The sequence below is a fragment of the Stegodyphus dumicola genome, chromosome 11, assembly GCF_044657685.1.
Source record: "Stegodyphus dumicola isolate Sdum_Otavi_A_Nest chromosome 11, ASM4465768v1".
Lineage (NCBI taxonomy): Eukaryota > Metazoa > Arthropoda > Arachnida > Araneae > Eresidae > Stegodyphus > Stegodyphus dumicola.
The window spans coordinates 67,458,805-67,482,110 of NC_140778.1; the positions used below are offsets into that span (position 1 = coordinate 67,458,805).

The 23,306-nt window shown below is 33.8% G+C and overlaps 1 protein-coding gene across 3 annotated transcripts in view; it reads left to right on the forward strand.

The window, feature by feature from the left end:
* LOC118201179 (uncharacterized) overlaps nucleotides 1-23,306 on the forward strand; it is a 96,050-nt gene that overhangs the window by 48,872 nt on the left and 23,872 nt on the right. For all 3 annotated transcript variants that reach the window (XM_085826795.1, XM_085826793.1, XM_035373230.2), the window contains one exon: nucleotides 20,579-20,821. In XM_085826795.1, the coding sequence (XP_085682921.1) occupies nucleotides 20,579-20,821 (243 nt within the window). The remainder of the gene's footprint in view (nucleotides 1-20,578; nucleotides 20,822-23,306) is intronic.

Genomic DNA, 23,306 nt, shown 5'->3' on the forward strand with positions numbered 1-23,306 from the left:
ATTTTTATTACATATCATGCGAAGATTTTAAAAAAGCATATTTTTTCCTTCTGTTAGCACAATTTTAACCAATATTTTACTATTACAGAGACTTCTTTAGTAAAGTTTCAAGTGTTAAATTGAACGTTTCATTACTAATTTTGAAGATTCTGGATATATCCTAATTAAAACTTCATAACCGATTAGCAAAATAATTTATATATGTACTTCGTTGTGATCTTGGTTAATTTTTAAATCGTTTTTCAACTATAACACTTGATTTCTAGCGAAGTATCGAAATGATTATTTACTTTCCGCTTTCTCCAAAGAATTTCGTAGACACATATGTTCAGTATAGAATATTTTCCTAACTTAAAAGTATTATTATCAAAATAGAAAAATATGCAAAAGTTTCCTAAAAATTTATATATTTGTTTTTACAAACATGTACACGAATACCCACATTTAATTACTTAATGTGTACTTTCCTATATCAGAACTAAAATTTAGAACAAAAATTTTTAAATAATGTCATATTCCATAAAATTTATGTCTTTATGATGTCATTGTCTTTTCGCAAACGTTTTGAGAGTAGACGTTTAGACATTTCGAAACTGTTTTCTCTTTGCTATTGGAAACTATTTTATCTTTGCTGTTGGTATATGCCAATGAATTCTGGATACTTTTTTCTCTTGGTTTATCTTCAGCTTATGAGTTATTTAAATACTTAAAAATATATTTGTAGATCTTTTATGTTGACACTTGTGATAGATTTTTTTGGACGTTTTTGGAAAATGTATTTTTTTCACGAGAATGAAACTGATGTTTTCTTAAAATTTTATTATTCAGAGTATTAGTCAATTATGACAGAATGCCGGATTTGTTTTCTTTATTCAACATTCATATGAACTTTGGTATTCGAAATCCCTCACGCAAAATGTAATTTTTTCTATCAGTAACAGAAAGACGAATGGAATAAATGCAGGTTATGGTTATGCAGACATAAGGGTAAAAATCTGGAAATAAAAGAAATTCTCCAGATCTGGACAATTCAGTAGATTGTGCAAATATTCGTCCTATTCGAAGCTTTTTTTTAAATTACATAGAATATAAAATGTAAATTTAATAAAAGGAGATATAATGAAGATCAAGTACTCTGCAAAATCTGGACGGTAATTATACAAAATTAGTCATAAAGCAGGTATTTGTAAAAACTGGTTCCAGCGGAGGAAACACGCTGGCAGTCTCCTGAAACTCTAAGTGAGCACCTGATCTTTGCTGTTACAAAAGCTAAGTAGAATTGTAAATTCCACGTAAGAGCGAAGATCAAATGCCCACTTAGAGTTTCAGGAGATTGCTGGCATGTCTCCTTCGTTGGAACCGCTTTTTACGAAAAACTGCTTTATAACTAATTTTGTATAACTACCGTCCAGATTTTGCAGAGTACTTGATCTTCATTATATCTCCTTTTATTAAATTTACATGTTATATTCTATGTAATAATAATAAAAAAAAAAAAAAAAAAAAAAAACCTTCGAATAGGATGAATATTTGCACAATCTACTGAATTGTCTAGATCTGGAGAATTTCTTTTACTTCCAGATTTTTACCTTATGTCTGCATAACCTGCATTTATTCCATTCGTCTTCCTACTACTGATACGAGGGTTGGAACTTTAATAGTGGCAACTATTTATTTACAAGGAATACAAAAGTGAGTCATGTCACCATGTTTTACAGTCCTTCAATATAGTCGCCAGCATTGTGTACAACCCGTTTCCAACGATGTGGAAGTCACAGAATACCTGCAGCAGCGCCTGTTTTGTTCATAGCTTAAATGGACCTGTCTACTGCCGCAAGAATCTCAGGAACAGTTTGGAAGCGAGTGCCACGAAGTGGTTCCTTCATCTTAGAAATTAAGTCATAGTCACAAGGGCTTAGATCTGGGGAGTATGGTGGATGGTAAAGCACTTCCCAGCCCCATCGCTTGAACAAATCAGTCACAGCTTGTGCTGCATGCGGCCGAGCATTGTCATGCAAAATGAGAGGAGCGTTCTGCAGAAAGTGTCGCCGTTTTTATCTCAAAGCTGGTCGGAGATTTTGCCCCCAAAATGAACAGTAACATTTCGCAGTGACGGTCTATTGTGGGGGAATGGTATGCGTTAGGATGACACCATCACAGTCGTACACGAGAATCACCATAACTTTCACATTGCTGCGGTTCTGACGAAATTTCGAACGTCGTGGTGACCCGTGGTGACGCCATTCGTTTGATTGGCGTTTCAGTTCTGGCTGGTACGATCGCGCCCAAGTCTTATCCAGCGTAATGATACGGCGTACAAAAGCATCTCCTTCGCGCTCATGGCGCTGCAGGTGAGTTCGGGCAGCATCGTATCGTAGCCATTTCTGCATTTCCGTCAATTGATGTGGAACCCATCGTGAAGCAATTTTTCTCCTGGACAGGCGTTCCTTCAGAATGTGCAGCACAGTCGTATGCGCTAATCGTGTTTGCCCGGCCAGCTGACAAATCGTTTGGCGGCGATCACTGTCCATTAGTGCGGCAGCAGCTTGCACGTCTGCATCACTGACACTTGGACGACCTGGCAGCAGCATGTCTGCCACTTTTGGCGTCCTCCATTGAATTCTTTCACCCATCTTGCTACGGTTCTGTAAGGCAATGCAGATTCCCCGCAAACCTCTTAAAGCCCTTGATGACACTGTCGTACTGTACGACCTCTGGCACATTCAATTTTTATCCAACATCGTTGTTCTTGTTTTGAAAACATCCTGACAACACTTATTTTAGACCGCGAGCTAATACAAGGATTCGTTCTTCGCGTCACTCCGCATGCGCGTGACGTAGGCAGGACGAGTCTTTTTGCTGAGAGGTAAGGTAGGTATGTAGTTTACGTGTGGTATACGCGATATTCTTTGGTTTTGTTGCGTAGCGTCTTTTCAGCTGTGTTGCCACTATTAAAGTTCCAACCCTCGTAGAAAAAATTACATTTTGCGTGAGGGATTTGCAATACCGAAGTTCATATGAATGTTGAATAAAGAGAACAAATGCGGCATTCTGTCATAATTGACTAATACTCTGAATAATAAAATTTTAAGAAAACATCAGTTTCATTCTCGTGAATAAAATACATTTTCCAAAAACGTCCAAAAAATCTATCACAAGTGTCAACATAAAAGATCTACAAATATATTTTTAAGTATTTAAATAACTCATAAGCTGAAGATAAACCAAGAGAAAAAAGTATCCAGAATTCATTGGCATATACCAACAGCAAAGATAAAATAGTTTCCAATAGCAAAGAGAAAACAGTTTCGAAATGTCTAAACGTCTACTCTCAAAACGTTTGCGAAAAGACGATGACATCACAAAGACATAAATTTTATGGAATATGACATTATTTAAAAAATTTTCGTTCGAAATTTTAGTTCTGATATAGGAAAGTACACATTAAGTAATTAAATGTGGATATTCGTGTACATGTTTTTAAAAAACAAATATATAAATTTTTAGGAAACTTTTGCATATTTTTCTATTTTGGTAATAATATTTTTAAATTAGGAAAATATTCTATACTGAACATATGTGTCTACGAAGTTCCTTGGAAAAAGCGGAAAGTAAATAATCATTTCGATACTTCGCTAGAAATCAAGTGTTATAATTGAAAAATGATTTAAAAATCAACCAAGAGCGCAACGAAGTACATATATAAATTATTTTGCTAATCGGTTATGAACTTTTAATTAGGATATATCCAGAATCTTCAAAATTAGTAATGAAACGTTCAATTTAACACTTGAGATTTTACTAAAGAAGTCTCTGTAATAGTAAAATGTTGGTTAAAATTGTGCTAACAGAAGGAATATATATGCTTTTTTAAAATCTTCGAATGATATGTAATAAAAATGAAAGCATGCCCCCTGTTCAGCAATGCAATACAAGGTTTTAAGTAAAACAATTTCTAAACTGAGTTTTTTTGTCACGTACGAAAAATAGCAGTATATTAGCAGTGGACTAGGAAAAAAATTTTCAAAGATAATACTGTGGTATGAAAATTAATCAAAAAGTATAACATTTTTCTTCGTAATAAGTTATGAATGTTTTCGTTTCAGTAGAATGAAGTCAGAAAGTACAAATTTGGTAAAGAAACAAGCTCTGATTTTCTTATGAATGTGAGATATTTTCTTAGATATGTTTCTAATGAAATAAGTATATAAACTTCTTTTAAGAAAGAAATAGACTTTATGAGAAAAATCTATGACAATGCAATTTTGGATGACTTAGAGAAAATATTCAAAGTCTGTATGATCTGTGTTAAAAGTCTCCATTAACTACTACATTCGAATACATCAGTACTAGAGAAAATTAATCTTTTCCTGTAGTATACTAAGATAAAAAATTCCATTTCTTTTCTTAATTTCTGATTCAGTGTGGTAGTGTTGTTGAAGTTAAATCTTCCAAACGTGTGAAAAGTTATTAAATCATACAATATAACTGTTTAATAAAAATGTGTTCCCAAATCTTTACAAGGACTTGTAAAAGATAAATAAGAAAATATTTGAAAATTCAATGATTTGCAGTGGCCGTAATATTCAAAGTGTTCAAAAGGTTATCGATAAGGTACTTCACAAAAAACGGTTTATGAAAACACGAACACATCACAGCCATCCGTAAATAACTTAAACTGAAAATTTTTTACTCCAAATTGAACTGAAAATTGAACTGAACTGAAATTGAACTTCCAAATTGAACTGAAAACTGAAAATTTTTTACTCCAAATTTACTTTGGACGCAGGAAAAGAAATATCAAAGGATTCAAAATGAAGATACTCATGTAAACTTTCCGAAATGAAATGTACAGTATTTCAGAAAATATTCACTTAACTTCTAATTTGCTTGTAATTTTGTTAAATCATATGTAATGAGCGTATGTGAGATACGAAATACATTCATATGCGAAACAAATAACAAACATTTAACTATCTGGCAATGAATCAAATTACATTGGAAATGAAAAGTAGAAAAAATATATCTGTATGGAAAATCTTGATGACAATTTCTAAATGTGTTTTTTCGAATAAAAATCGTTAAAGGCTCCTAGGTTAGTAATGAACTACTAAATTCGGTCAATTTTCATCAAAAACGCCGTAAGAAGTTCTCCGCACTGGTAAAATATTACTTAAATTCTTTAGCTTCGTGAGTTCCCTCAGACATTGGCAAGACAGGCAATCAGGGCAATACAAGATAACAATGTATTTAAGAGGTTACTTCAAAGCTATGAAAGAAATAACGTTTTGGAAAAAAATATGGACATTTTCAAGAAAAATATTTTCTTATGTTTTTTCGGTATTATAATTGTAAACAAAATGCAAAAATTAAGTATATACGTAGATAAATCTCATGAATAAAGGTAAATTAACATGAAATGTTTCCTTAACGTCTGTTCCAACTAAAATTCCCTAAAGGGATAAACTGATGTTTGTTTCTCCCGCGGCGAGGTGAAAATACAGTTAGAACACACAGGAATGAGGATGTGCTAACATGTATAGATCCGGGGCTGTGCCACGTATGATATTTCATATTTGTTTCAGTCATGTTGTTATTGTTTTAAATAAATAATCAAAAGACAACTACTGTGAATTAAATTGACTCAGCACTTCAGAACGAAGATATCACAAAAATGTTGGTGAACTCCGGACGTGATGCGAACCTTCTGATGGAATATGAACCTTTCTTTGTTTTGGAAGTTTCTGATTCGCGACCATGGAATTGAGGTAGGTCCCTTTAGATTCAGTTCTTGAAGTGTTATAATTTTGTATGTGATAGGAAGTTTTGAATTTATAGTGGTGATTTGATTATTTAGTTAATGTAAATTGATTTGAAATTTAGTTTTGAAAACAGAAGTAGTTTATGCAAACATGGTGAAACGAGTTGAAAGGTTAAGGCAGAAACGAAACTGCATTAGGCAGCTTTTTTGTAATCTTTTGGCAAAAATTGAAGACGCAATATACAAACCTTTAAGTGAAATTTACAGTAAAGAACAAAAACTTGATGATCTTTATGATCAAAGAAACCAGTTGATTGAAAAGATAAAGAATCTTAAGGGTTTAGATAGTGAAATAGAAACGATAATTGGTATAGATGAGTTAGAAAACGAAATTGCTGAGAGTAAGAAACGAAAGTAGTGTAGTTAAGCTTCCGAAATTAAGTATTGAGAAGTTTTATGGTGATTGTAGCTCTTGGTTGGATTTCTGGAATTCCTGCTAAGTAGCTATTCATAATAATAATTCCTGAAGTAAGGTTGAGAAGTTTTTGTATCTGAAAACATTTCTGGGAGGTACTACCTTGTCAGCAGTTTCGGGATTTTCGTTAACAAACGAAAATTATGATTCCTCAATTAAGTTGTTAAAAGAAGGCTAGATTTGATTATGAGCTCGCACATGAATAAACTGTTACTGATTGATTCCGTTAAGACATGCGCGAACGTTCCAGCATTGAGACGAATGTATGATACGATTGAGATTCAAATTCGATCATTAAAGTCTTTAGGTGTTGCAGCAGGAACTTATAGTAGTTTACTTTGCTCTGTAATACTACAGAAAATTCCAGAAGAGCTAAATTTGTATTACAAAAGACAACGCGAATCGCGTGAATCATTTGATATAGGGTAGAAATAAGAGAAGCGTCTTTTTTATTATCAGATTCAAAAAACTTTAAGCGAAATGAAATTCCCTTTAGTAATAGAGGAACGAGTCAAAATTATCAGAAAAATTATGTAGACTCAAAACGAAACATTTCAAAAGCGCGCATTCCAACAGCAGCTGCTTTAACATTCCGTAGCGAATTAAATGTGTAGGTTTTGTTCGGATAAATCTCACGAAACACATAAATGTCCTTTACCATTAACAGAAAAAAGAAATTCGTTAAAATCACAAGGGCGATGTTACATTTGTCTGAAACGTAGATATACCTCAAAATTTTGCTTGAAAAAGGACCAGCTCTGCAAATTATGTAAAAAACCTCACAATTATTTAATATGCGATAAGGCTGAACCGAGAGATAATGCAGCCGAATCAAATAGTAAAGAAACGAGCAATAATTTATCTGCGGTACAGTCATTGCATTGCTTCGGAGGAAGTGAAAGGGAATCTGTAAACAAAACCGACAGCGCAGAAGCGTCGTCGCCGGTTTTACTCCAAACATTCAGCGCTGTAGTAAAAACAAATAAAAGGAACGAAATCTTGAGGGTGTTTATAGACGGCGGGAGTAACAGAACGTTTATCAGAAGAAAAACTGCGGACTCATTAGGATTGAAGGCTACCAGATGTGAAACGTTTGAAATATGTGGGTTTGGTAGCGAGCGTAAACCTAAACAGCAGTATAATATAGTTATACTTGCGGAATAGTTATATTTGCGGAATAGAACCAACCCAAGTAAAAAACTCCGCATAGAAGCAGTGGTAATTGATGCGATTACGCATGACCACATAGAAATTCCTTCAAAGTGGGTCAGAAACATGGCTCTAAGTAAGGGAATAGAATTAACCGACATTGGAAATACGAAGGAGATACACATGTTGATCGGCTCAGATTACATTTGGGAAATTTTATATGAAAGAAACATAAGATTAGGGAAACGATTAGTTATTACTGACACTTTGTTTGGGTTTGTAATCCAAGGTAAGGAAATGGGATCGGATAATCGTGGAAATTAAGATAAGACTTGTGTAAATCATATCTCTGTGAAAGAACAAACAGATTTTGAAAGCGTTCGGAATTTATGGGATTTGGAGTCTATAGGAATAAATAAGGAAAAAGAAATTTCGCGATCAGATGCAGATGTCATAGATATGTTGAAAGAAATACCACGTTTAAAAATGGGAGGTATGAAACTAAATTGTTATGGAAGGAGGGTTGTAACACATTGAAGAGTAATTATGAAGTTGCAAAAAGACGTTTGATAAGCTTAAATAATAAATTTGGGCATGATCCGCATCAGTATTTTCGTTATAAAGAAACAATTAATGAGCAGTTAAGGGATGGTATTATTGAGAAAGTTGCATTTCATGGAGATTGTGATAGGAAAATTGGTTATTTTATGCCTCATCAGGCTGTAGTACGCGAATCAAAGGAAAGTACGAAAATTAGGATTGTGTATGATGATGCGTCGTCGAAAGTTAGAGATGGGCAATCGTTGAATGATTGTTTAGATAGTGGTCCCAACCTCAATTCAGATTTGGTCAGGATTATTTTAAGATTTCGTTATCACCCAATCGCGTTTTGTGCTGATATTGAGAGAGCATTTTTAGAGATTGGCATAGCACAGGAGGATCGAAAGTTTTTGCAGTTTTTATGGAGAAATGAGGGGGGACCAAACTTGATTTCAATGGTCGTGATATCCGAATTTTACGAATGATACGTGTTCCTTTTGGTGTGAAATGCAGTCCTTTTATTTTGACAGCAACTATACGACTTCATTTAAACAAATATGCAAATTCACACAGTGAAGCATGTTCTATTTTGAAAGAACTTTATGTTGATGACTTAATAAGTGGGGCATCAACTGTTGAAAAAGCAGTATCCCTTGCAAGAGACTGTAAATTTATACTGAGTGAAGCAAACATGAATTTACGGCAATGGTCTTCGAATTCAGCTATCCTTAATGAAAGATGGAAGGAAACCCAAATGGAATGTCGGACGCCATCGAATCAAACAGATATACCGTTAAAGGTATTAGCATTGATTTGGGACAATGATAAGGACACCTTGAAGATAGATTTGAATCAATTTACAAAATTTAAATATGTGACACCAACAAAACGTACAGTTCTAAGTGCATGTGGCATGTTGTTTGATCCATTAGGTTTAATTACACCATTCAGTGTTAATATTGATAGTGCAGAATCTTTGGGAAAAGGGCTTAAAATGGGATGAAAATATTCCAGCAGAATTGGAATCTATGTTCCAGGTGTGGTGGAATGAAGTATCCGAGCTTGAGGGGCTTGTCATACCTCGACCATATTTTGACGAGCTGGAGATTCAGCAGTTGGAAGTACATATATTCTCTGATGCAAGCCGAAAGGCATATGGTGCGGTCGCATATTTCAAGATTAGATACCATGACAAATGTGCGACAAGTTTTATAATTTCAAAATGTCGTCTAGCTCCACTGAAGTAAGTGACTTTGCCGCGATTAGAACTACTAGAAAACTTGATTTCCGCACGATTGTCTGATTATATACGATCCACGTTTTCTTCTCTGAAAGAAAGTGACATTTTCATGTGGACAAATTCCACAATATGTCTACATTGGATTAGAGGTGTTTCAAATGATTGGAAGCAATTTGTTCGCAATAGAGTTTTGGAAATCAAAGAAAAGACAAATCCATCGAATTGGAATTTTTGCAACGGAAAGCTGAATCCTGCAGATAAACTTACTAGGGGAGTAAATGCACGATCTTTAATTAATGATGAAACATGGTGGAGAGGCCCCTTGTGGCTAAAAGAAGTTGATGTTCCAAACAGTAAAGAAATACCGAATGCTGATATTGATACATTTGAAGCAAAAAAGGAGAGAAAAAAGAACTGTATTGTTTTACCAACATACGTTGAACGTACCGATAGCTTGTTGAATTTGCACAGATACAGTGACTTATCTAAGGTTCTTCGAATCACTGCATGCGTCATACCGTTTATTAATAAATGTAAGAAAAATTCTGAAAGGTGTAAAGAAGCGCTAACTGCTGAAGAACTCGCAAGTGCTGAACGCTATTGGATTCGATTTATACAGCGAAGTGAGTTTGAAAAGGATCTTATTAAATTGATACGAAAGGAAACACTTAGTTCCGATTCCAAATTATATGGTCTAAACCCGATCCTGATGGCAGAAGGACTCATATGTCTTGGTGGTAGATTACAACATTCTGATTTTCAGTTTCAAGAAAAGCATCCATGGATTATACCGAAAAAATCGAGATTTACTGAATTGCAAATCAAAAGAGAACATGAGAACTTGCTTCATGCTGGTGTTTCAGATACGCTCACTCAAACTCGAGAAAAGTATTGGATCATCCGAGGCAGACAAGCTGTAAAATCGTGCTTAACTGTTTCGTTTGCAGGAAATTGAAGGCTAAAAAGGGCACTCAAGTTACTACTCCATTACCAGCGGATAGAATTCATGAAGCGAATCCCTTTGAAATCACAGGTGTTGATTTTGCTGGACCTTTATTTACGAAAAATGGAGACAAGGTTTATATTTGTTTGTTTACTTGTGCAGTCACACGTGCAGCTCATCCTGAAATTGTTTCTAGCCTAAGCACCGAACATTTCCTTCTAGCATTTCGTCGCTTTGTATCAAGAAGAGGTGTTTGCCGAACTATAAACTCCGACAATGCCAAAACTTTTAAAGGTGCAGATGTAGAACTGAAGAAATTATATGCAAATATTGTTGATCCATCTGTACAAAATTATTTTGGTACAAAAGGAATAAGATGGCATTTTATTGTCGAAAGAGCAGCTTGGTGGGGTGGATACTGGGAGAGAATGGTGAAGATGACAAAAGGTATTTTGAGAAAAGTGTTAGGAAAGGCTTCAGTTTCCTTTGAAGAATTACAAACCATTTTGACAGAAATAGAATGTATTCTCAATTCTAGACCACTTACTTACGTTTACAATGATCCATCAGAGGCATTCCCTCTTACTCCTGCTCATTTCCTAACTGGAAAACGCTTAACATCCTTACCGCACCAGGCTGGTCATGTTAAAGAACATATTACAAGTAACAAAAGAATTTTAATTAAAAGATATTTGTATCGGGAGAAAATTTTAAATGATTTTTGGAGACGATGGAAAAGAGAGTATCTTCTCCAATTAAAATGTGAAAATTGTTTCAAACCTGTTAATGTAACCACTGATTTTAATATAAATTATGTAGTTTTGATAGAGGATGACAAACTACCTCGGCAGCTGTGGAAGCTGGGAAAGGTGATGGAATTGCACAAAGGCAGGGATAACAAAGTAAGAAATATCACAGTGAAAACTTCTTCAGGTTTAATAAAAAGGCCTATCCAAATGCTATATCATTTTGTTTTCAGAATTTCAAGTATCTATTTATTATTTCTTTAGTAACTGAAATTTGTTACTTGTGTTAGTTATTGTTTGATAATAATTGTTTTCTTTTCTATTTGCATTTAGCTTGTGGTAGTTAGTAAGATAAAATGTAGAGTAGTAGCGAATATGATGATAATGTCCTTTATATACAAAGTATTCATGCTATTTTGTACGCTATAAGCTTTGTAAAAATATAAAATGTACTATTTTATTGTAAAATTTTGAATTTATGATAAATGCCTTCGTCGCGGGCCGGAGGATGTTTCAACTAAAATTCCCTAAAGGGATAAACTGATGTTTGCTTCTTCCGCGGCGAGGTGAAAATACAGTTAGAACACATAGGAATGAGGATGTGCTAACATGTATAGATCCGGCGCTGTGCCGCGTATGATATTTCATATTTTTTTCAATCATGCTGTTATTGTTTTCAATAAATAATCAAAAGACAGCTACTGTGAATTAAATGACTCAAAACTTCAGAACGAAGATATCACAACGTCTATGTAAATGGAAAACAGTGATCGTAATATATTTGAAAAAATAGTTCATATACAGTGCATTAAAACTTTGCTACCGATCTATGAATTCACGGAAATCAGCGAAAAAAAGTAATTTATCATCGCTTGCTTACAGTATATTCTCTTGTCGTTTTAATCTTTTTGCTTTTGAGTTGTAGTATTTCTGAATTTGAAGCTTTAAAACACAAAATCACTCTGATTTATCAACTTGTGCCTAAATTTACAGTACAGTCAACCAAATGGAAGATTTTAGCATAAGTAAATGTACTACACACAAAATAAAATTAAAAATTCATCATTATTTTTAATGTTCTGTTCATGAAACTAGTCCTGACTTATCCCAGTTGGAACATTTTCAGAAAAAATATTCGTTTCTTGTGCATGTTTTTGCATACTCAGATACTAACTTTGTTGGAAATATAGTATTTTCTTATTCCCTTATATATTTCACTATTACAGTCTGGCTTGGGAAATTTTTTTTCCATGGATATGACATACTTCTCCTATATGTCTGTCACTGTTCTAATAAATTACGTTACTAACAAGTGTGAATAAAATCCCTAACTCCTAGCTATACAGGAATTATCTTGAATGTTTGCTTAATCTGAAACGAAAAATGCAACCCATGTGCAAAAAATAGAGCAACTTTATCTTAAAAAGTTCTGCGTGAATACATTTTTGTTTCTTGGTCCTTACATGCTTTTCTGTGTTTATCACATTAAGTTCATTGTGTATCTATCTCTTATCTATTTTGTGAAGTATTCCTGTTTGAATACTTGCATTTGAATTTGTTTAACTGATTTTTAAAGTACACGTATATTTTGATCAGTGCGTGGGGAAATGAGGAACTGTGGCACCGAGTGGCTCTAAGCATTCCATACTGCATCTTTACTTAAGAGTACAGCCGGTAAAAGAGAAAATGCGTTTCATACTTTGTGAAATGTATTTTATTTACTTATTATGTGCCATGTTCGTGATAAATAAAAATGTTATACCTGTGAGCAGGATTGTGTGGCTCCAATGTTTAATTAAAATAATGCTTTTTGAAAGTGTGATCTTTCTTATGACATATTAAAAATGCGTTAAAATGTTTTTAATTGCTGACTATAGTAGATCATTATATGGAGTTTCTGTCATTATTACCTATTTTGTATAATTATTTGTGTGTAATTTTATTTACTATCTATGAGAAGTTAAATGTGAAAAAAGCTGTAAAAGTTCATTATTAAGTAATGTCAGTTTGAAATTTCTATCTTAAAATTATTTGTGTTAGGTCTTTTAAGTTAATTACTATGTTGGATCATTATTTGGAAGTTTGCTCAATAGTTCGTATAATGTATCATAACTATGTAGGAGTTATTTGTCAGGTATGATAAATTAAATTTCGTTCTCAAAAGGCTGTAAGAGTTCAGTGCTAAATAAATTTATGACTATGTAAAATATGGGTATCTTTCAGTTAAATTACAATGAATACGTTAAAAATATTCCAAGTTAATAAATTTTTATATTCCAAGTTGGGAAAAAGGCGATAAAGTTTCATTTCCATGGCTGAATATTAATTACATGACTTTAAGTTCTCCTTCACAAAATGTGACTATAATTCAAATTTAAAATAATACGTTACAATGTGGATATTCTTCTCTGTAGTTAAAATATAGTTCAATCTTCTGTACCTTGTTAAGAGAGTAAGGCTGTGATAAGTTCAAAAACAGTAGTGTTTATAAAGTTCTGCGGTAAATGGTGGAATCATATTAAGAATCCGAGTGACGTTTTCATATGAAGTTAAAATCAAGGTTCAGTGTATGTTTTTGATTTAAGTAGGATGTGTGCAAAAAAATACAAGATATTTTTGTAAAATATTTCAAAGAGTTAGCAAAATTTGTGTTAGTAGTATAAATGAATCTTACTGAATAAAAGGGAGTGTTCTGAATATATACATGTATAAATGTCTGTAGAGTAAAATAAGAAGAAATGAAGTACTATTGGTGCCTATCTAAACTTAACTGAGTAGAAGTGCTCCATGCATTGGTTTGAGTGGGCTTCATACCATGAAAATTTATTGCTCCTTATAAGATTTATTTAAAGTCAGTAGGTCTTACAATAAAGAAAAAACATGTGTAAGTCTGTATTTATTATGTATTTGTATAAGTCTATATTTAATTTTTTGGGAAAAAGGAATCAGAAATACAGCATGAATTTGTTTAATGAGTTAAATATAAAGGTAAATGTGTAAATGGAAAGTGTAAAAATTACATTTATCAGACATAGTTTGATGACTCCTTTGAATAAAAGTAAGACGTGTAAAAGGGAATCAACAAAGTTTTGTATAGTTGCCAAAAAGTTAATACAGTCATTAATAGTTAGTAGAATACATTACAAGGAAAAGTTCTGAGTATCTCCAACTTAGTAGTAAAAAAAGTAAGAAATGTAGTATTCCAGTTAAACTACTATATAGAATGAACATTGTGTATATTGGTTTAAAGTTACAGAAAATATTACCTAGTGAAGTTACATGCATATAAATTCCAGCTTAAAATTTCAAAGACAGAGAAATGTAGGTAAGTTTACTTTTGGAGAAATGGAAATGTAACATCATATTGTATTTAAAACAAGGGAAAAAAGTTAAGGGTAAAATAAAAATGTAACAAAAAAAAAAAAAAAAAAAAAAAAATTAAAAGAAAGGGAAAAAAATGAAATTTACTTTTGGAATCAAAATGCATAAGGGAAAAAACAAAAAAACTGCATTTGTGTAAACAAAAAAAACTCAAAAAAAATTAAAATTATGAAACTAAATATTACTTTTGTAAAAAATAAAGTTAAAAATGTAGTAACACCTTTTTTTAAAATAAAAAGCGGAAAGAAAAATTAAATTTGTAAAAATAAATATTAGTTTTGTAAAACCAAAAAACGTTTAAACAAAAAATTAAAATAAAGTAAAGTAAAAATACGAAAAGGAATAAATTTTGGAAAAAAAAAACTTTTGCAAAATAAAAAAGTGAAAAGGAAAAATTCAATTCGTAAAAATAAATATTACTTTTGTAAAACCAAAAAGTAAGTTCAATAAAATATAAAAAAATAAAGTAAAAACACGAAAAGGAATAATTTTGAAAAAAAAAAATTGCAAAGTAAAAAGAAAATGTAAATTCACTTTTGTAGAAATAAACGTCAATTTGCGAAAGTTAAAAATAAAATTTATGTTTGGGAAAGGAAAAACATATTAAATCAAAAATTAATAAATTAACTAATTACTTAAAAAATAGTAAGAATGAGATGAAAAATGAAAACAATTAAAAATATCTTAATAATAAAAAATTAAACTGTGGGAAAATCTTACATTTAAGACAGCAATGAATAACAAAGAGTTTCAAATAACAAGTTTGATAAGACGACCGGATAGCCGTGTGGTAACGTTCAGGTCTTTCATCTCAGGGATGGCGGGTTCGAATCCCGCTCGTGGCGTTATTTTAAAAATTCAGGGAAAATTATATTAAATTCATTAAAAAGAGATATAAAATATAATGGAATCAATTAAAAATAATGACGGATTAAAATAATTAAAAAGGATGATTGATAATTAAATAATGAAACATAATGAATATTATGATTAAATAACTAAAATAATAAAGGCAAATAATTGGTAAATAAGAAAAGTAATAAAGTTGACATCATGTGGTTTAAGCGATTGTTGCCACAAGCATAAAAAATATTGTCGTTGCCATAAAAATAAAAGTTTGAGAAAAATAGGGTTGTTGTCACAAAAAATGAAAACCTTGAAAAGATCGTTCCACACCATAAAAACGAAAGTTTGATACCGTCATTCCATCACGTGATACAAGATGGCGCTGGTGTCGTCACTTCCGGAGAAATTCAAAATGGCGGAGGGTACGCCTCCTTTTCTATGACGTCACTTCCGCCGCCCGGTTACGGTGGCTTACTACTGATAATATATGCTTATATAGTTACATAGTACATGCTTATATATGCTTACATAGTTCATAATACATTGAGCCTGTTACATAATACATGCTTACATAGTTCATAATACTTTGAGCCTGTTTCATAATACATGCTTACATAGTTCATAATAAATTTCATTGGCCATATTACATACTTGTTTCATAATATATACAGTACTTAGGCGATGCTGAACTCTACTAAATCTGTATAGGAGGAAAAAAAGAGAGAGAGAGAGAGAGAAAGATTGACTGGGATCTATTCCGCACTGCACAAATCTGTTCCCAGTTTCTCCAGTTTCTGTATTATCTTGCATATTTTGCTGCGAAATGCTGGCTGTTTGATCAGATAACGCTTATGAGAAACTGCCGGTTTCGGAAGCTGAACATGCGATTGTGCGGTTAGAGGGCATTGGATCAAGTAATGGTTTGGTTTACCCATGGTTCCACAGACACAGCTTTCGGTATTTGCAATTCCTCGCTCATAGTAATAGGAGGGGAAAGGCCCGTGCCCCGTCACAAATCTCGTAATTTGTGGGGATGATTCAAGACGATCGAGCGAATCTTTATGGTAGTATTCATAGGTCCTCCTGCGTAATTCCAAAAACTGTCACCCTTTTTGATATAAAAACCTATTCAGTCCTGTGTCCGGGAGCCTAAAAATCTCAAACAGCATCGCTGGGTGATCTTCTTATAGAAACTCCTGGCCAATCTGCAACCCTTCTAGCTCTAAAGAAATTAGTACATGCTTAGGTAATTGTCTCGGCTAGCAAAACTCTGAATTATATTCGTGGTGTAATCTCAGAATTTGTTAAGTTGGACGACTCAGAGGAAGAGTTTGTGATTGAGCTTTCTGACCAAAATCTTAGTGCTCCTAGAAGAATCAAGATGCGGAAAGAGGGTCAATTAAAGAGGACGTCTTCCAACACGTGCGCTTGGTAATTTTACATGAGCACGTGCGCGTCGTATTTTTTACGACATCCGTTATTTTACCGTTTTTGGCACGAAAAACTACAGAAATGAGTGAATATTGATAACAAATTTGTTAAGAAATAAAATATTAATCTTATTATTGCAAAATACAAATGATATCACATTCAAATATAAGTAAATTATTTTTAAGTTCTTATGTTAGTGAGATGGAAATGCAATGATGCATTTCATTATAAAAAATTAAATTCATTATTTAATAATTATATTTTAAAATGGAAGCTAATTTTAATATTCATCAAAGACAAATATAGACAATAAAAAAGGAAAACACCTTTGTAGGAAAAAGAGTACGTTTACCATTACTTACTTCTGCAAGGAAATTTACTTCTTACTGGTTACAAAAACGCACTTTAAACTAACTTTAATGTTTTTATTTATTTCTAAAAAATAGAAATAAAAGAAAATAAGGAATGGAAATCGCGATTGTTCTCCCATCCAAATGTTTGCTTGTCTTCCTTTTCTTCATCAGATAATTCTTGAAGAATCCGAGCAAAATCAGCTGGTTGCACAAATTTGTGTGCCAAGAAAACCGAAACAAAATTTACAGAGCTAAATGTATTCAAATTAAAATAATACACGGCCATTAATAACACAAAATTATAAAATATTTGAGAAAAAAGTATTTTCCGAATTTTAAAACACGACCACGCGCGTATCGTAACTTTTATGAAAATGCTGCCACGTAGCACAAAAGCCCAGTTAAAAAAAAGCCAAATGACGTCCTGTTGGCACATTCCATGATGTGGGGAAGGGTAGAAAAGAGGAACAGAAATGACCTTCAGACGTCTCAGATTCGATATGCAAAAAATTGCATTAAAAACAGAATTGTTTTAAATGTTGCGCAGACGCGCGTGCTGGAAGGTTGATAAATACCAAACATGTTATCCTGAGCTTCAATACGTCTGATTTGCCAAAAAGGCTGGGTATCTTTATTGCCTTGTAAGGTCATACATGTCCAACCCTATGTGATGTTTCCCAGTGCCTGAGCTTTCGTCACTCGAAACTGTCCCGTAGAGGTAAGCTCACGTCTGCGCACTGGTCCACGACAGTGCCAGTTGCAACGCTCTGCCACTGTGTGTCAAATGTAAGGGGAACACACAGCATTTTCTCGTTCATGTCCTACATGGAAAGCTGAGAAGAAAGTACAGTTCCTGAAAGTGACCAAAAACATAACGTGTGCTGAAGCTAGAATTATAAGTAGTACGCAGCCACGCTTGAATGCTTCATATGCTGCTCCTGTTAAAACACTGAAAACTGTGGAATCCAAACTAATTTAAACACTGCATGCAAAAGGTAGTAACAAATTGGGAAATGCCCCTAAAATGATGGCAATAGAATTTAACACAATAAAGAATAAACTAACAAAAAGAAGCGCAAATCACAACAAAATAACAGCAATAATTAATACCAAGAATAAACCCATGAAAATAATACCACCACATAGTCAATCTAATGCTGTGAAACAATCTGAAAACTTTCGATTTGAAGGAAACTTTTCTATAAGGCGAATAGCCAAGTTAAGCTTAGGAGACATTTCTTTGCGAGAAAGGACAATGTTGCTAGTGAACACTTCTGTCAGAGTGTAGGCCTTCTGACTTCATATGATTATCCGTCAACTGCCCTTTCTTTAGCAACATCCCTTCAAACTGTTGCTATACAGGTTAATGTCAAAGGATTAGTTTCTATTATTACTATATATCTCCACACGAATGAAGCTATTGATCAGAGAGAGTTGGATGCGTTGATAGAGCAGCTGCCTTAGCCCTTTATTATTTTTGCAAACAAAGATACAAGTTCTCGTAGATAAATTGAGCAAATGATCGAAGATCATTGCCTTTGTTTCCCTAATAATAGTCAGGATACCTACTTCTATGAGACAACAAGGCCATTTCGCGCTATTGATATTTCCATCTGTTCGCAATCTCGGTTGCCTTTCTGTACATTTGGAGTTGAAAATGATCCTTATAATGGAAATAATTTCTTAATATTTGTTAACTTTTACAACAGAAGGAATGAATTCCGTCATAAGGCCCTCGCGGTTTATATTTGAAAGGGCGGAGTGGGAGCTTTTCTCCTCTTTGTGGAGTTTACAGAAGAAACTGTGAATGGGTGCTGGTTGATGATGCAGTGAAAGCCGTAAATGACGTTAGCATCCAAGCACCTACAGCCTCTATACTGTACACTCTTTGACCTTACCAAAGCCTCCAAAATATTCAAACCCATGGTTTCACCATGGACCAAAAAACCATATTTGGGACCAAAACACGAATGCCAAGAAACTCTGAGACAGCAGAGAAAAAGCAAAGGTACGTTTTCGAAGATATCCTACTCTATCTAACGTTATTCTTTTAAAAAAGGGGAACATAACTTTCTCAGTGCTTAGAAGAAAGCTGTTGCCATTCCTAAGCCAGGAAAAGATCTGGAATATACCCCTAACTACAAATCCACCGCCCTTACGTGTTTCGTTTACAAACATTTAAAACAAATAATGAACTGCTGTTTTGTCTATTATTTAGAAAAGAACAATGTAATTATCTCATGTCAAAGTGCTTTGGTGAAGGTAGAACGCCTAATGATAATATGTTCCTTTTGAAAACTTTCATTTGTTTGACTTTCTAGAAATACATCATCCAGTTTGTGTGTTTTTCGATATAAAAATGCGTACGACGAAGCATGGAAACATGAGATTTTGCTTAATCTTTACCCCAGTGGATTACGCGGCAACTTACCAATATATTTGCAAAATATTTTGAAGGGTAGGATTATGCTATGAAGGTGCAGACATGAGATGCATAGAGAGACAACCTCAAATTACTCTTAAGAGTATCCAGCAATGGCCAAAGAATGAAGGATTTATGTTTTCGAAACAGAAGACCTTATGCGTGCATTTTTACAAAAAGCGTAAACTCCATCCTGAGCCTGAATTATATCTTGACGGATCACCGATTCCAATATAATCCTAAGTACAGTTTTTAGGAGTGATGTTCGACCAAAATTGACCTTCTTTCCACGTATCCTATACCTCACCGCCACTAACAGCTTTTCAGTGATAAACATTTCAGTTCAAGCATGCATTTTACGAGATATTTCTATATTATTTTTATCCAAACCCTGTATCTTCCTGATAATATGTACAATTGACTCACATAATTTAATATTGAATGAGATTTTAGCAGAGAAACGAATGTGCGTTTAATCGTAATCGCAATGTTTTTTCAATAACCTATACTATTAAAAATTTGTGCGCCTCTGTGTTTTTTTGGTATGTGTGCAACAACATGTCCTCCAGAACGACGGAGAGTTGACTTTCGAGAGAGTTAACCCCGGATTCCTAAAATCCTGGCAAACCATTTCGACTATTCTCCATCTTCGTACGACTTTAATCATGCGAGAATTCTGAGAACTCTGAAATTCTTTCCCAGATAAAAACTCTGTAACTTTAGCACTCATATTTTCGAGTGGCTGGAGATGAAAATTTGCTTTATTCCGAAAAGTACTCTCACTGCTCACTTCCAAATTGAAATAAAAATAGCATCGCCGAATATTAAATATATTATTATTATATAAAAATATCATATTCTGGCACTGAAGAAAGTACGCGATTGCATGTACTGCCATTGTATATCGAAAATGTTTTGTTAATGACAGTATTTGAAATAAATAACTGCTGTTCACAACTTTCTTTTTTCAGGTTAGAATAATCCACATGATATGTTATTGCTACGCTAATTCTTTTATCGATATTGACAGAAAAGAGTTATATCACATTAAATTTAAATTATGACATAACACGTATTCGTATTAACCTGAATTGTCAAAAGTTTTTGTTTCCTGATTTGGTAACTAAAAATTAGCAACAGATTGGCAGTTGCTTGGAAAGAATGAACCGATTTCCTTCATATTGAAATATTTTTATGCATTTTCTTTTCTGGGGTAGATAGAACACATATATTTTGCTTTGGTCGCAGGCCGTTAGTGTCATTATATCGTATGGCTTCTGTTTATTTTTAGTACCATGTGGAGCAGAAAATTGTGAAAATGGCGGCATTTGCGACGGAAAAGGGGATTTCAAATTTTGCGAATGCTTGACAGGAACTTCTGGAGATTTTTGCACGGAAATTCCAGCTTGCAGAAATGGATCTTTATGTGGAACTTCCTCAGATGTGCGATGCGTTTATGACGGAATCCAGCAGAAATCTGTCTGTGAATGTCTACACACTAATGCAGAATTCAACAACCACACAAAAAAATGCGGTAAGTACTCCTAGATACTTACTACAATTAAGAAAATGAGAATTATAAGCGTCCATCATGTAATTCAGGCAATGAAGTATGTAAATCAGAATATTTATATTCGCAATATAAATATTCTGTGTTTATTTGGAGTTTTTGAAACTACACGTTTCAAAAGTATTTGGGCTAACGGTCCTTTGGGCTAAAAATATTTAAATCTAGCATATCTTTAGAATTTTCAAAAAAAGGTCTCGCGCACTGGAAATGAAAATATTTCATTCCGTGCAGTCTGGTGCCAATGCTCGCTTTGAAATTTTCTAGTTTCTTAATAAAAAATTAGTTAAGTTAAAAAAATATGCAATAGACAGTAAAACAAATTCGAAATTCGAGATTTGGATGACTACCTTATTCAATGTCAGTTGGCTCTAGGTATCGGTGTTTTTTTCCAATGCGAGAAACGTACAGGCATTCATGCAGATTCTTCATTATTAAATTTCTTTAAATATAATACAGGGCGATTATACTTGGTGGCAGCAGTTAGAAAAGTGATAGAGCCGTTTATAGTGATTTTACTAAAAATGCCGTTTTGAAACTAATAACCCTTTTGGTCTAATGCCTCTTTGGGCTAAACATAGATTTTGCAATTTTTCTTATTTCCTGGAACTGGAAATCAGTTGAACTATTATTTTTACCATACAGGACTGATTCTTAAGTTGCTTTTACTATTTTATATACTTTCTCCATGCTTACATTTCCTTAGTAAATGCTTTTCCCCAAGAATTCATGGTGTGTTTTTGAGCTCTACAATTCTGTATCGTCTGTTCCCTCTTTGGTCTTTAAAACTGAAGAACTGGAGTTTTCTTCTTGCAGGTATTTGCTTTATTTACCGTTTCATTACACAGACTACTCAGAACCACACTGTGATCTTGCGTTTTCTAATGTTTCTTACTTTAATTAATTTGGCTTTCTGTTATGATTATTTCTTCATTATATTCTATCTTACGTTTCCTCTTTATGCAATGACTAGGACACGGCATCAATCTGTATTCAGCTGTGTCGTCCGAATCGAATTCATGGCCTGGAAAAATATCCTAGTTGCAAAAATGAGATGAGATGTTCTCTGTCTGGCTTTTTATACCTTTAAATCGGTCGCGAGAGATTCTAGTAATTTCTGCTTCTCGAGATTTCTGGAATGCAAAAGAAAAGAATTACGGTTAGAACCAACACAGTAGTCAATAATATTTATTTAATTTAAATATAACTTACGAGATATCTATTTATTAAAGCCCACCAGCGGCCGTGCGGAAAAGTCGCTGAATACTGGTAGTTCGGTCCGAGGTTCGAATTCCGCGAACGGGCTGGCTGCATGAGTGTTTTCGTGGTTTTCTTTATGTGTAACGTGTATACGAGCCAGTTTCCCTGAGAAAGTCCTCCACCAAGGCATCCCGCCCCTTAGGCAGATAGCCCTCGAGGCTTTGCCATAATCACACACGCACACACACATACTCTATGTATTAAACGTTAAATGCACGGGCTTCTGTATTTTTACTTTTCCGGAGAAGCTCTCTCTTAAAATATGTCTCGTGCTGCATTGCACGGGAAAATAAATGCAACTTTAATTACAGTTCTACTAGCATTAGCTAAGTAAATACAAAATTCGTGACAGTGTAGAGACAGTAGGTAATTTGGAAGCAGAAAAGATGAAAAATGTGCAACGCCTTCGCCGGGAATCGAACCACGGACTTCTGCAATACGTGCCCAGCGTGTAGACCACCACAAAGGCACGTCAAGAAGGCGGGAGAAATACCTTATAACAGTACTTTTACTATTGAGTCAATTTTTTCACAAGAGTGTAATGCTGTGTGGATATTTAATAATCTTTACTTAACAAAATATGCCTTTTATGCAAAATGACGGTACCGTGCAATGGTACTCTTCCGTTTTGCCGGCGCAGGCGATAAACTCGCCAATAATGGTACAACTGATGCCAAACGGATATTCTCGCTGGTAACCTTTTATGCCTGATTTTCAAAGCAAGTCGCAGCCATTTCTTATCAGATTGATTGGTTCTTTCAATGCTGATAAACAATGGCATAGAATATTTACCAGATAGTACAATTTTATGCCTTAAGGCGATCGCAGTAATTAAGTCAATTAGAATGCAATGACACCGCTCACCCGAAGGCGATAATATAGAAAAGGCAATGTCAAGAGTTAAATTCATCCATTCTAATGAGAATACACTAGCGAAATAAAGTACGGCCGTTTTATATAATTTCTGAGTAAGCTATTCGTACGAATTGAAATAATTCTTGCATTTAAACTTGAATTCCAAATTAAGATTTAACTTGAAATTAACGTAGATAATTACTGAGAGAATTAGCGTAGTTTAGGTGAGATGAAATCACTTGGGGTCACGTGAAATGAACCGGCGAATCAGGATGTTGTACCATGAAAGCATAGTAAATTCTTAAATTAATGTCTTTTTACAAATTTATTGGCTTTA